Genomic DNA, 14,574 nt, shown 5'->3' on the forward strand with positions numbered 1-14,574 from the left:
CTAATGTACTCAACACAGGGGTCACTCACACTCTGACTAATCCCTCTCTAATGTACCCATCACAGGGGTCATTCACACTCTGACCTCTCATTCCCTAATGTACCCAACACAGGGGGTCACTCACACTCTGACCCCTCACTCCCTAATGTACCGAACACAGGGGGTCACTCACACTCTGACCCCTCACTCCCTAATGTACCCGTCACTGGGGTCACTCACTCTCTGACCCCTCACTCTCTAATATACCCGTCACAGGGGTCACTCACACTCTGACCCCTCACTCTCTAATGTACCCGTCACTGGGGTCACTCACTCTCTGACCCCTCACTCTCTAATGTACCCATCACAGGGGTCACTCACACTCTGACCCCTCACTCTCTAATGTACCCGTCACTGGGGTCACTCACTCTCTGACCCCTCACTCTCTAATGTACCCGTCACTGGGGTCACTCACTCTTTGACCCCTCACTCTCTAATGTACCCATCACAGGCGGTCACTCACACTCTGACCCCTCACTCTCTGACATACCCATCACAGGGGGTCACTCACACTCTGACCCCTCACTCTCTGATATACCCGTCACAGGGGGTCACTCACACTCTGACCCCTCACTCTCTAATGTACCCGTCACAGGGGGTCACTCACACTCTGACCCCTCACTCTCTGATATACCCATCACAGGGGGTCACTCACACTCTGACCCCTCACCCTAATGTACCCATCACAGGGGGTCACTCACACTCTGACCCCTCACTCTCTAATGTACCCATCACAGGGGGTCACTCACACTCTGACCCCTCACTCTCTAATGTACCCATCACAGGGGGTCACTCACACTCTGACCCCTCACTCTCTAATGCTCCCATCACAGGCGGTCACTCACACTCTGACCCCTCACTCTCTAATGCTCCCATCACAGGGGTCACTCACACTCTGACCCCTCACTCTCTAATGCTCCCATCACAGGGGTCACTCACACTCTGACCCCTCACTCTCTAATGCTCCCATCACAGGGGTCACTCACACTCTGATATTTGAAGAAGAACTTGTTTTGATTTAAAATAAAATTGCTTTATTATTGTTTTTTTTTATTGTGCACCTTCATGATAATAAATCATCACATTGTGCTTTACAGGAGAGTTGCTGTTTGACATCAAGCCGCATCAGGCAGATGACTGATAGCTTGGGCAAGCAGGCATTATTTAAGGAGAATCTCATCGGAAGAGAGGGAGTTTGAGAGGCAGAGAGGGTTAAAGAGGCAATTCTAGAGTTTAGGATCCAGGCAGCTAATGACATGGCCAGTGGTGGTGGAGAGATTAAAATCCTGGCTGCTGAAGGGCCAGAATTGGAGAATGCAGAGATCTGGGAGGGCTGTGGCCTGGAGGAGATTACAGAGATAGGAAGGGTGAGGCCACAGAGGGACTTGAAAACAAGGATGTGAATTTTAAATGGAAGTTGCTGGATTGGGAGCCAATGTTGATCAGCTTTCCCAGGGGTGCTGTGTAAACAGGATTTGATGCATATTCCGACATGGGCAGCAGAGGTTTGGATGAGGTCAAGTTTACAGAGGTTGGAAGATGCAGCATGTACAAAGAGGTGAGTAAGGAAGATAGAAAGAGAGATAGACACCAGGATTAACGAGAAATAGAAGGGGAATGAGTGACTGAGTGAGCAGGTGTGTAAATGCCCAGAGAGTGGCTCTGAGAGATTGGTGTAGGCCTGCAACCCCCAAGTCTGGAGGAGGAAATTTCATGGTCAGAGCCTTGTTGAGTATGGCCTGCTGTGGATGGTGATGATTCAGGAGATGGGAGAGCAGGAGGAGAAAACATTTCCCAAAGGAATTCCATCGGCAACAGCAGCAGTCCCACACAGTTCTTTTCCTTCACGGATTGAAAACCCTGTTTGAATTTTTAAAGTGCCTCCCACCCAGTTCCTTTTCTCTCCACAGGATGGCAATGCAGGATTTTGTGGCACATTATGCTGAGCTAGTGATTTGCAATTTAACCCCAGACTTCCTGGAAGGTGAAAACCAGCAGAAATGGGCCCTGTCCATTCACCGTGGCACCTGGTTGAAAGGACAGAGCTCAGGAGGGCGCATGGGCAATAACGGTAAGTACATCCACCCGATCTCCTGGGACCCTTGTTGTAATCTAAGAAATGCAGCCACTAATTGACATACGGCAAGATGTCACAAACAGCAGTGACATAATGATCAGATAATCTGTTTTTTCGTGATGTTGATTGAGAGATAAATATTGGCCCATGTCAATGTGGATAACTCCCTGCTCTCCTTCGAAATAGAGCCATGTGATCTTTTACGTCTGCCTGAGGGGGCAGATGGAACCTCGATTTAATGTCTCATCTGACAGACGGTTCCTCTGACAGTATAGGACTCCCTCAGTACTGCACTGGAGTGTCAGCTGGATACTTTGTGGTCAAGTCTCTGGGGCAGGACTTGAACCATGGCTGACACTCAAAGTAATTGGGCACCGGCCGTTGACTAAGGGGGTGTCCATTTCTGTAAACTTCCCAGGCAGGAGAGTTGTGAATGAGGCCCAGCGTTTTGAACATCACTGTGAACTTGTCATGCCATGGTTGGGGGAGGGGATTGCTCTCATGGAATCCAGTTGATCCTGGTGGGATTCTTTGGTGCACACTGAAAATCAATTACCAGAAAAACATGGCAACGGCAGTAGGACGTAATGTTCTCAGAAGTTTGAGGTTCCACCTCAGGGCCCGATTGTACAGTATGTGCCTGGATTACATGCTCAAATCTTTGCAGCGGACTTGAACCCATAACCTTCTGAATCAGAGGAGAAAGAGGAGGGAGGTAAGGATAGATCTTTGGGATCTATGGAGATAATGTGGGCTGGGAATAAGGTGCCCAATACCAGTTCAACACAGATGTGCAGGTTTGATCATGTGACTGCACAACATCTGACCACATGATGCCTAATCACGTGATACCTAATTCTCCAGGTCTGACTGAGCCCCCATTCCCAGTCTTCATCCACCCCCAAGCCCCCATTCCCCAGTCCCATTCTCCCCCCAAGTTCCCATTCCCCAGTCTCCATCCACCCACCCCCCCTGAGCCCCCTTTCCCCAGTCTCCAGTTCCCCCGAGCCCCCTTTCCCCAGTCTCCATTTCCCCCCCACCGAGTCCCCAATTCCCCAGACTCCATTTCCCCCTGAGCCCCCTTTCCCCAGTCCCCATTTCCTCCCCCCCCCGAATGCCCAATTCCCCAGTCTTCATCTCCTCTGAGCCCCCATTCCCCAGTCGCCAACCCCCTGAGTTCCCATTCGCCAATCTCCACCCACCCCCTGAGCCCCCATTCCCCAGTCTTTGTCTCCCCCCAAACCCCAATTCCCCAGTCTCCCCTCTGAACCCCCAGTCTCCACTCCCCCGCCCCCCCCACCGAGTCCCCATTCCCCAGTCTCCATCTCCCCCGAGCTCCCAATCTCCAGTCTTTATCTCCCCCCGGACCCCAATTCCCTAGTCTCCCCTCCAAGCCCCCATTCCCCAGTCTCCATCTCCCCCTGAGCCCCCATTCCCCAGTCTTTGTCTCCCCCCAAACCCCCATTCCCCAGTCTCCCCTTGCCGCCCCCCCCCCACCCCGAGTCCCCATTCCCCAGTCTCCACTTCCACCCCCCGTGACCTCATTCCCCAGTCTCCACCCCTTTGCTGAGTCCCCATTTCCCAGTCACCCCCACCGAGTCCCCATTCTCCAGTCTTCACCACCCCCCCGAACCCCCATTCCCCAGTCTCCATCTCCCCCCGGACCCCAATTCCCCAGTCTCCCCTCCAAGCCCCCATTCCCCAGTCTCCACTTCCACCCCCCGTGACCTCATTCCCCAGTCTCCACCCCTTCGCTGAGTCCCCATTTCCCAGTCACCCCCACCGAGTCCCCATTCTCCATCTCCCCCCGATCCCCAGCCTCCATGTCCCCAAAGTCTCATTCAGCTAGCAATAAAGGAGAAGTGTTGGAGGAGGACATGGGATGTGGGTGTCACTGGCTACGCCAGTATTTATTGCCCATCCCTAATTGCCCTCGAGAAGTTGGTGATGAGCTGCCTTCTCATAAATCCCTGAAGGTTGCTAACCAGGTTAATAGGGCTGTTAAGAAGGCATATGGTGTGTTAGCTTTTATTAGTAGGGGGGTCGAGTTTCGGAGCCACGAGGTCATGCTGCAGCTGTACAAAACTCTGGTGAGACCGCACCTGGAGTATTGCGTGCAGTTCTGGTCACCGCATTATAGGAAGGATGTGGAAGCTATGGAAAGGGTGCAGAGGAGATTTACTAGGATGTTGCCTGGTATGGAGGGAAGGTCTTACGAGGAAAGGCTGAGGGACTTGAGGTTGTTTTCGTTGGAGAGAAGGAGGAGGAGAGGTGACTTAATAGAGACATATAAGATAATCAGAGGGTTAGATAGGGTGGATAGTGAGCGTCTTTTTCCTCGGATGGTGATGGCAAACACGAGGGGACATAGCTTCAAGTTGAGGGGTGATAGATATAGGACAGATGTGAGAGGTAGTTTCTTTACTCAGAGAGTAGTAAGGGCGTGGAACGCCCTGCCTGCAGCAGTAGTAGATTCGCCAACTTTAAGGGCATTTAAGTGGACATTGGATAGAAATATGGAAGAAAATGGAATAGTGTAGGTCAGATGGTTTCACAGGTCGGCGCAACATCGAGGGCCGAAGGGCCTGTACTGCGCTGTAATGTTTTAATTCTAATTCTAATTCTAATTCTTGAACCACTGCAGTCCATGTGGGGTAGGTGCACCCACAGTGCTGTTAGGAAGGGAGTTACAGGATTTTGACCCAGCAACGGTGATATAGTTCCAAGTCAGGATGGTGTGTGACTTGGGGAACTTGTGGTGTTCCCATGCATTTGCTGCCCTTGTCCTTCTAGGTGGCAGAGTTCACGGGTTTGGAAGGTGCTGTCTAAGGAGCCTTGGTGAGGTGCTGCAGTGCATCTTGTAGATGGTACACACTGCTGCCGCTGTGCGTCGGTGGTGGAGGGAATGAATGTTTGTGGATGGGGTGCCAATCAAGCGGGCTGCTTTGTCCTGGATGGTGTTAACCTCCTTGAATGTTGTTGGAGCTGCACCTGTCCAGACAAGTGGAGAGTATTCCATTACACTCCTGACTTGTGCCTTGCAGATAGTGGACAGACTTTGCGGAGTCAGGAGGTGAGCTACTCGCCGCAGGAGTCCTAGCTTCTGACCTGCTCTTTTAGCCATTTTATATGGCTACTCCAGTTCAGTTTCTGGTCAATGGTAAACCCCCAGGATGTTGATAGTGGGGGATTCAGCGATGGTAATGCCGTTGAATGTCAAGGGGAGATGGTTAGATTCTCTCTTGTTGGAGATGGTCATTGCCTGGCACTTCTGTGGCACGAATGTTACTTGTCACTTATCAGCCCAAGCCTGGATATTGTCCAGGTCTTGCTGCATTTCTACACGGTCTGCTTCAGTATCTGAGGAGTTGCGAATGGTGCTGAACATTGTGCAATCATCAGCGAACATCCCCACTTCTGACCTTATGATTGAAGGAAGGTCATTGATGAAGCAGCTGAAAATGGTTGGGCCTAGGACACTACTCTGAGGAACTCCTGCAGCGATGTCCTGGAGCTGAGGTGATTGACCTCCAACAACCACAACCTTCATCCTTTGCGCTAGGTATGATTCCAACCAGCGGAGCGTTTTCCCCCTAATTCACATTGACTCCAGTTTTGCTAGGGCTCCTTGATTCCATACTCTGTCAAATGCTGCCTTGATGTCAAGGGCAGTCACTCTCACCTCATCTCTTGAGTTCAGCTCTTTTGTCTATGTTTGAACAAAGGCTGTAATGAGGTCAGGAGCTGAGTGGCCCTGGCGGAACCTGAACTGAGCGTCACTGAGCAGGTTATTGCAAAGCAAGTGCTGCTTGATTGCACTGTCAATGACATCTTCCATCACTTTACTGATGATTGAGAGTAGACTGATTGGGTGGTAATTGGCCAGATTGGATTTGCCCTGCTTTTTGTGTACAGGACATACCTGGGCAATTTTCCACATTGCAGGGTAGATGCCAATGTTGTAGCTGTACTGGAACAGCTTGGCTAGGGGCACGGCAAGTTCTGGAGCACAGGTCTTCAGTACTATTACCGGAATGCTGTCAGGGCCCATAGCCTTTGCAGTATCCAGTGCCTTCAGTCATTTCTTGATATCACACAGAGTGAATCGAATTGGCTGAAGTCTGGCATCTGTGATGCTGGGGACTTCAGGAGGAGGCTGAGATGGATTGGCACTTCTGGCTGAAGCTTGTTGCAAATGCTTCAGCCTTATCTTTCGCACTGATGTGCTGGGTTCCCCCATCATTGAGGATGGGGATATTTGTGCAACCACCTCCTCCAGTTAGTTGTTTAAATGTCCACCACCATTCACGACTGGATGTGACAGGACTGCAGAGCTTCGATCTGATCTGTTGGGATTGGGTTTTGGGATCGCTTAGCTCTGTCTATCGCATGCTGCTTAAGCCGTTTCGCATTCAAGTAGTCCTGAGTTGTAGCTTCACCAGGTTGACACCTCATTTTGAGGTATGCCTGGTGCTGCTCCTGACATGCCCTCCTGCACTCTTCATTGAACCAGGGTTTATCTCCTGGCTTGATGCAAATGGTAGAGTGGGGGATATGCTGGGCCATGAGGTTACAGATTGTGGTTGAGTACAATTCTGCTGCTGCAGATGGCCCACAGCGCCTCATGGATGCCCAGTTTTGCATTGCTAGATCTGTTGGAAATCTATCCCATTTAGCACGGTGATAGTGCGACACAACATGATGCAGGGTATCCTTGATGTGAAGATGGGTCTTTGTCTTCACAAGGACTGTGCGGTGGTCACTCCTACCAATACTGTCATGGACAGATGCATCTGCGACAGGCAGATTGGTGAGGACGAGGTCAAGTATGTTTTTCCCTCTTGTTGTTTCCCTCACCACCTGCTGCAGTCCCAGTCTAGCAGTTATGTCCTTTAAGACACGGCCAGCTCGGTCAGTATTTATTTTTTTATTTAGAGATACAGCACTGAAACAGGCCCTTCGGCCCACCGAGTCTGTGCCAACCAACAACCACCCATTTATACTAACCCTACAGTAATACCATATTCCCTATCATCTCCCTACACTAGGGGCAATTTACTACGGCCAATTTACCTATCACCTGCAAGTCTTTGGATGTGGGAGGAAACCGGAGCGCCTGGCGAAAACCCACGCAGACACAGGGAGAACTTGCAAACTCCGCACAGGCAGTACCCAGAATCGAACCCGGGTCCCTGGAGCTGTGAGGCTGCGGTGCTAACCACTGTGCTGCCCAGTAGTGGTGCTCCTGAGCCACTCTTGGTGATGGACATTGATGTCCCCCACCCAGAGTACATTCTGTGCCCTTGCCACCCTCAGTGCTTCCTCCAAGTGGTGATCAACATGGAGGAGTACTGATTCATCAGCTGAGGGAGGGTGGTAGGTGACAATCACAGGAGGTTTCCTTGTCCATGTTTGACCTGATGCTATGAGACATCATGGGGTCTGGAGTCGATGTTGACAACTCCCAGGGCAACTCCCTCCTGACTGTATATCACTGTGCCGCCAGCTGTGCTGGGTCTGTCCTGCCAGTGGGACAGGACATACCAGAGGATGTGATGGCAGTGTCTGGGACATTGTAAGCTATGATTCCGTGAGTATGACTATGTCAGGCTGTTGCTTGACTAGTCTGTGGGACAGCTCTCCCAACTTTGTCAAAGCCCCGAGATGTTAGTAAGGAGGACTTTGCAGGGTCAACAGGGCTGGGTTTACCACTGTTGTTTCCGGTGCCTAGGTCGATGCTGGGTGGTCTGTCCGGTTTCATTCCTTACTGACTTTTTCGCGGTTAGGTACAACTGAGTGGCTTGCTCAGCAATTTCAGAATTCATTTAAGAGTCAATCACATTGCTGTAGGTCTGGAGTCACATGTAGGCCAGACCAGGTAAGGACAGCAGATTTCCTTCCCTAAAGGATGAGTGAACCAAATAGGTTTTTGCAACAATCGACAATGTATTCAATCCTTTTTGAAAGCCATGATTGAATCTGCCTCCACCACACTTTCGGGCAGTGCATTCCAGATCCTCACCACTCGCAACATACAAATGTTTTTCCTCATGTTGCCTTTGGTTCTTTTCCCAGTCACCTTATACCAGTGTCCTCTGGTTCTCGACCCTTCCAGCAATGGGAACAGTTTCTCTCTATCTACTCTGTCCAGACCCCTCATGATTTTGAGCACCTCTATCAAATCGCCTCTCAACCTTCTGTTCTCTAAGGAGAACAACCCCAGCTTCTCCAATCTATCCTCCTAACTGAAGCTCCTCATCCCTGGAACTATTCTCATAAATCTTTTCAGCACCCTGTCTCCAATGCCTTTAAATTCTTCCTAAAGTGTGGTGCTCAAAATTGGACACATTAATACTCTCGTAGATTATCCTAATATAGACTGGGATACCAATAGAATAAAGGGCAGAGATGGGGGAGAGTTACTAAAGTGTGCTCAGGTGGAAGGATCACAAACCAGCGTGCACCAATTTAAGGTGATTGACAAAAGAACCGGAAGTGACATGAGGAAAAACTTCTTTGACACAGTGAAAACAAAGACGAAGTCCCGCCTTCACATTGACGACACCGTCTATCGTGTTGTGTGGCACTACCACCGTGCTAAATGGGATAGATTTCGAACAGATCTAGCAATGCAAAACTGGGCATCCATGAGGCACTGTGAGCCATCAGCAGCAGCAGAATTGTACTCAACCACAATCTATAACCTCATGGCCCGGCATATCCCCCGCTCTACCATTACCATCAAGCTAGGAGACCAACCCTGGTTCAATGAAGAGTGCCAGAGGGCATGCCAGGAGCAGCACCAGGCATACCTCAAAATGAGGTGTCAACCTGGTGAATCTACAACACAGGACTAGCTGCGTGCCAAACTGCATAAGCGATCCCATAATCAACGGATCAGATCGAAGCTCTGCAGTCCTGCCACATCCAGCCATGAATGGTGGTGGACAATTAAACAACTAACTGGAGGAGGTGGCTGCACAAATATCCCCATCCTCAATGATGGGACAGCCCAGCACATCACTGCGAAAGATAAGGCTGAAGCATTTGCAACAACTTCAGCCAGAACTGCCGAGTCGATGATCCATCTCGGCCTCCTCCTGAAGTCCCCAGCATCACAGATGCCAGACTTCAGCCAATTCGATTCACTCCGCGTGATATCAAGAAACGACTGAAGGCACTGGATACTGCAAAGGCTATGGGCCCTGACCAATATTCCGGCAACAGTACTGAAGACCTGTGCTCCAGAACTTGCTGCGCCCCTAGCCAAGCTGTTCCAGTACAGCAACAACACTGGCATCTACCCGGCAATGTGGAAAATTGCCCAGGAATGTCCTGTACACAAAAAGCAGGACAAGTGCAACCCCGCCAATTACCGCCCCATCAGTCTACTCTCTATCATCAGTAAAGTGATGGAAGGTGTCATCAACAGTGCCATCAAGCAGCACTTGCTTCGCAATAACCTGCTTAGTGATGCTCAGTTTGGGTTCCGCCAGCCCACTCCGCTCCTGACCTCATTACAACCTTGGTTCAAACATGGACAAAAGAGCTGAACTCAAGAGGTGAGGTGACAGTGACTGTGTATGGCATCAAGGAGCCCTAGTAAAACTGGAGTCAATGGGAATCGGGGAAAACTCTCCACTGGTTGGAATCATTCCTAACGCAAAGGAAGATGGTTGTGGTCCAGGACATCACTGCAGGAGTTCCTCAGGGTAGTGTCCTAGACCCAACCACCTTCAGCTGCTTCATCAATCATAGGGTCAGAAGTGGGGATGTTCACTGATGATTGCACAATGTTCAGCACCATTCGCAACTCCTCAGATACTGAAGCAGTCCATGTAGAAATGCAGCAAGACCTGGACAGTATCCAGGCTTGAGCTGATAAGTGACAAGTAACATTCGTGCCACACAAGTGCCAGGCAATGATCATTTCCAACAAGAGAGAATCTAACCATCTCCCCTTGACATTCAATGGCATTACCATCGCTGAATCCCCCACTATCAACATCCTAGGGGCTACCATTGACCAGAAACTGAACTGGAGTAGCCATATACCAAGCCAGTCTTGGTGATGGACATTGAAGGGGAGACAGTGGTGTGGTGGTAATGTCACTGAACTAATAATCCTGATTAATGTCCTGTTGCTATGGGTTCAAATCCCACCATGGCTGCAGGTGAAATTTAAATTCAATTACTGATAAAAAAAAATCTGGAATTGAAAGCTAGTCTCAGTAATGGTGACCATGAAACCATTGTCGATTGTCGTAAAAAACCCATCTGATTCACTAATGTCCTATAGGGAAGGAAATCTGCTGTCCTTAGCTGGTCTGGCCTACATGTGACTCTTGACCCACAGCAATGTGGCCGACTTTTGACTGCTCTCTGAAGTGGCCAAGCAAGTTGTTAAGGGCAATTAGGGATGGACAATAAATGCTGGCCTTGCCAGTGACACCCACATGCCATGAAAGAATTAAAAAAAGTCCCCCACCCAGACTACATTCTGTGCCCTTGCTACCCGCAGTGCTTCTTCGAAGTGGTGTTCAAAATGGAGGAGTACTGATTCATCAGCTGAGGGAGGGCGGTAGATGGTAATCAGCAGGAGGTTTCCTTCCCCATGTTTGACTTGATGCCATGAGATTTCAGAGTCAATGTTGAGGACTGCCAGGTCCACCCCCTCCCCACTGCCTCTTCTGGTGGGACAGGAAATACCCAGGGATGATGATGGAGGTGGGACATTGTCTGTAAGGTATGATTCAGTGAGTATGACTATGTCAGGCTGTTGCTTGACCAGTCTGTGGGACAGCTCTCCCAACAGCCAACAGCCTCCAGATGTACCGGAGGAGGACTTTGCAGGATTGACTGGGCAGTGTGTTTCTGATGCCTAGGTTGTTGCTGGGTGGCCTGTCTGGTTTTATTCTTTTCTGTAGCAGCTTGATACAACTGAGTGGCTTATGGGGTAGTTGAGGGTAGACCATTTTGTTGTGGTGGGTCTGCTGTCATATGTAGGCTAGATCCAGTAAGATTTCCTCCCCTGAAGGGCATTAGTAAACCAAATAGGTTTTATGGTAATCCAGTAATTTCACAGTCATTATTCCACATTTATTAATTAATTGAATTTAAATTCCCCCAGCTGCCTTGGTGGGATTTGAACTCATGTCTCCAGAGTAATAGTCCAGAGCTCTGAATTACTAGCCCAGTAACATTACCACTATGATACTGTCCTCCAGTAAGTTGAAGGCTGCAGAGAAGTCGAGGATGACATGGAGGAGTAGTGCACCACAGGCACAGCTCGTATCATTTGTGATTATGGTTCATGATGTTTCAATGCTTTGAGACTGGAGGAAACCTGATTGGAGAGATTCACATGGGGAGCTGTAGGCAACAGGCTGGAGTCACAGATCTGGGAGCTGACAAAAAAAGAAAGACTTGCATTTCAGGAGGTCAGGTAGCATCTGTGGAGAGAAAAACAGAGTTAACATTTCAGGTCTGTGACCTTACATCAGAACTTGGTTTTAACATCTCATCCGAAACATGTTTCAGGCATCTTGTATGAACTCCCCATTTATTTTTGCAGACATGTTTTGCATAAATCCACAGTACTGTGTGACTCTGACCGAGAGTGATATGGACAAACAGACCAACAGCTGCCCCTTCATTGTGTGCCTCCTGCAGAAGCCAAGAGACCGGCAGCGAAACAAAAGCTCCAACTTTTACATAGCCTGCCTCCTTTTCAAAGTAAGTGGCATCGCTGGACAGTCATTGAAATACTTATATATTATATATAATTAAAATACTCTCAATGGGAATGGCAGCTTCTACTTTCCCAAAGGTGGAGGACGATGAAGGGGGCGAGTGAACTCTTTCAACAAAAAGGTGTTGAAACCTGTGGGGATGGCAGTCGCGGCATTTTCAGGCTGCGTCTTAGTGTGTCCCCTTCTCTCTCTCTCTCTTTCTCTATCCCTCCTTCTCTTTTCACCCTGACTTTTTCTCTTGTTCAGCCCCTCCAACTCAGAGTATGATGATCCTGTACTCACTCTGACTGCCAGTATTTGCTGGAGGGGCTGAATGTCCTGTTCTAATCTAACAGTGTCAGCCATTGGTTGGAATCTCCCCTATACCCTTCTGCTCCAAACGCTTTTGCCCATAAAGTTGCTGAATGTGTGAGCTTATAACAGCACAGCAAGGGAAACAGGGATCTGGAACCTGACCAAACCGGGTAAGCAACTGGGTATCTCCTCAACCAATGAGATTAAAGGATTGGGAAATAAACAGCTAAAGGACTGAGAAGGAGGGTGAATTAAAGGTGTGAATTGAATGCCAGATCAGGTACAGAAAGATGAATGAAGAGAGGGAAAGAAAGAGTGGATTGAGAGAGACAAAAGGAAAAGTAAGAAAAAAAAAAAGTTTAAAATTTAAAAAATTAGCATTTTTAAAATCTCCCTGAAAAATTCAACCCTGAAGGAACAAGACTCCACACTTCAATAGTTAATTTTGGGTGCCAGAGAGATTGATTAACAATTGATCGAGCATCAAATGCCATTTTCAGAAGAGAGTTCCAAACTTCTACCATGCTTCGTGTGTAGAAGTCTTTTCTAATTTCACTCCTGAAAGGACTAGCTCTAATTGTTAGACTATTCCCGCTGCTCCTATGCTCCCTAACCAGCGGAAATATTTCTCTCTATCTACCCTTTCTGTTCCCCTGAATATCTTGACTTAACATTCTGGGTAATTATTGGGCAAAGACGGCAAGTTACAAAAGGAAAAACCAGAGAAACCAAAGTTAATGGTGGAACTTCGTAACTTAGATTCAGATTCAAGCACACACCTATCCCAAACCTAAGGTTATTGTGCTACTTACCCTTAAATAATGGAAAGTGCTATCAGTCTTGCTGTTCTCTTGACAGCAAAATCTGCCTCATAGCTTCTGTCCTTCATGTCTCTGGAAGATGGCATAAGGTAATTGGTAACTTACAACCTACATAGGGATAAATATGGAATCAAATGAGGGCACCATTCTGTGAAAACACAATATAGCTGACAATCTCTTCTCTCTTCCTTCCCTCAGGTTCCTCCCACAGTAAGTATATATATTTCTTGCGTTTTATTGCCTGCTTTGTTTTTGCTAATTCTCTGATTAATGCTGCATTCAGTGTATAGAAGCTTTAACTGAACCAATAGTCCCGATTAATTTTACAATGAGAAAATCTGCAGAGCTATGGGGAAAGAGCAGGGGTAGCAAGACTGATTGGACAGCTCTTTCAAAGAGCTGGTACAGGCATGATGGGCTGAATGGCCTCCGCTGTGCTGTACGGTGCTGTGATAAGATTCTACTGCTTGTTTTTCATTTCAATGTAAGTTCCAGGTACAGAATGGGAAGGTGCCACAGACATTCTTGGATGAGCGTTACCTTGTAAAACGAGGGATAAAGTACCAGAACACCAGGGAGGTCAGTGAAAGCTACCAGCTGGGACCAGGCACCTACATCTTGGTGCCATCTACCTACAACCCCAATGAACAAGCAGAGTTCATCCTGCGTGCCTACTTCCAGAAGGGGAATTATCAAAAGTAATTTATCGTTTAATTCTCTGATTCTCTCACTATTTCTTCTTCTCTCCGTCTACTTTACTCTCTTTGTCTATATTAAGAAATCCATGTGAGGAGTCGGAGCCTCAGTGCAGGCACCTCTGATGATAAGAGTAGGTAAAGAAAGGAGGGTGGCCGAGTGGTTATTGGTACTGGACGAGTAGCTCAGAGATTTGGAGTTCAATGCCACCATTGCAAATTGGGAAATGGAATTGATTAAATCGGACAATTTGTGCGCTGGCACCAGAGAAAAATCTGCGGGAGTCGCCGGATTTTTCATCAAAACCTAATGGTTCACGAATGCCCTTCAGGGAATGAAACCTGCTGTCCTTACCCTATCTGGCCGATACGTGACTTCAGTCCCACCCCAGTGTGGTCGACTCTTTACTTCCCTCTGAAGTGATCCAGCAAGACAGTCAGTTGTATCAAACCATTACAAACACGGACAGCAGCAACTCAAGAAGAAGGCCAACCATCATTTTCTCAGGGTAACTAAAGCATGGACAATAAATACTAGCCTTGCCAGCAATGCTCACACCCTGCGAATGAATAATGGGCTGGAGACTAAGCAATAGCTTCATGTCGGGTCAGAAGCGATCTTGAACTTCCCCTCTCTCTGTGTAAAGCAGTTTGATTACATTTGTATAACAAAACTGAATATATAACATGGTTTTATATCTCTTTTCTTGCAGAAATACAAGTTCCAACTCTAATCATCAGCAGCCTACGGTACCCAGCAGTTTCTTATCATGATACTTAAAGAAAGAACAAACTGTTGAATTTTTAAAATTTATTTAGTCATGGGATGGTGGGCGTTGCTGGCAAGGCCAGTATTTATTGACCATCCCTAATGGCTCTTGAGAAGGTGGTGGTAA

General features: G+C 48.3%; 1 protein-coding gene across 1 annotated transcript in view; it reads left to right on the plus strand.

The window, feature by feature from the left end:
* Positions 1-14,574, plus strand: part of LOC137367174 (calpain-14-like) — a 105,148-nt gene that overhangs the window by 47,111 nt on the left and 43,463 nt on the right. Inside the window, exons 8-14 of the mRNA XM_068028610.1 lie at positions 1,950-2,110; positions 11,691-11,851; positions 12,292-12,332; positions 13,021-13,072; positions 13,182-13,193; positions 13,473-13,681; positions 14,392-14,428. Of these exons, the coding sequence (XP_067884711.1) occupies positions 1,950-2,110; positions 11,691-11,851; positions 12,292-12,332; positions 13,021-13,072; positions 13,182-13,193; positions 13,473-13,681; positions 14,392-14,428 (673 nt within the window). The remainder of the gene's footprint in view (positions 1-1,949; positions 2,111-11,690; positions 11,852-12,291; positions 12,333-13,020; positions 13,073-13,181; positions 13,194-13,472; positions 13,682-14,391; positions 14,429-14,574) is intronic.

The sequence above is a fragment of the Heterodontus francisci genome, chromosome 3, assembly GCF_036365525.1.
Source record: "Heterodontus francisci isolate sHetFra1 chromosome 3, sHetFra1.hap1, whole genome shotgun sequence".
Lineage (NCBI taxonomy): Eukaryota > Metazoa > Chordata > Chondrichthyes > Heterodontiformes > Heterodontidae > Heterodontus > Heterodontus francisci.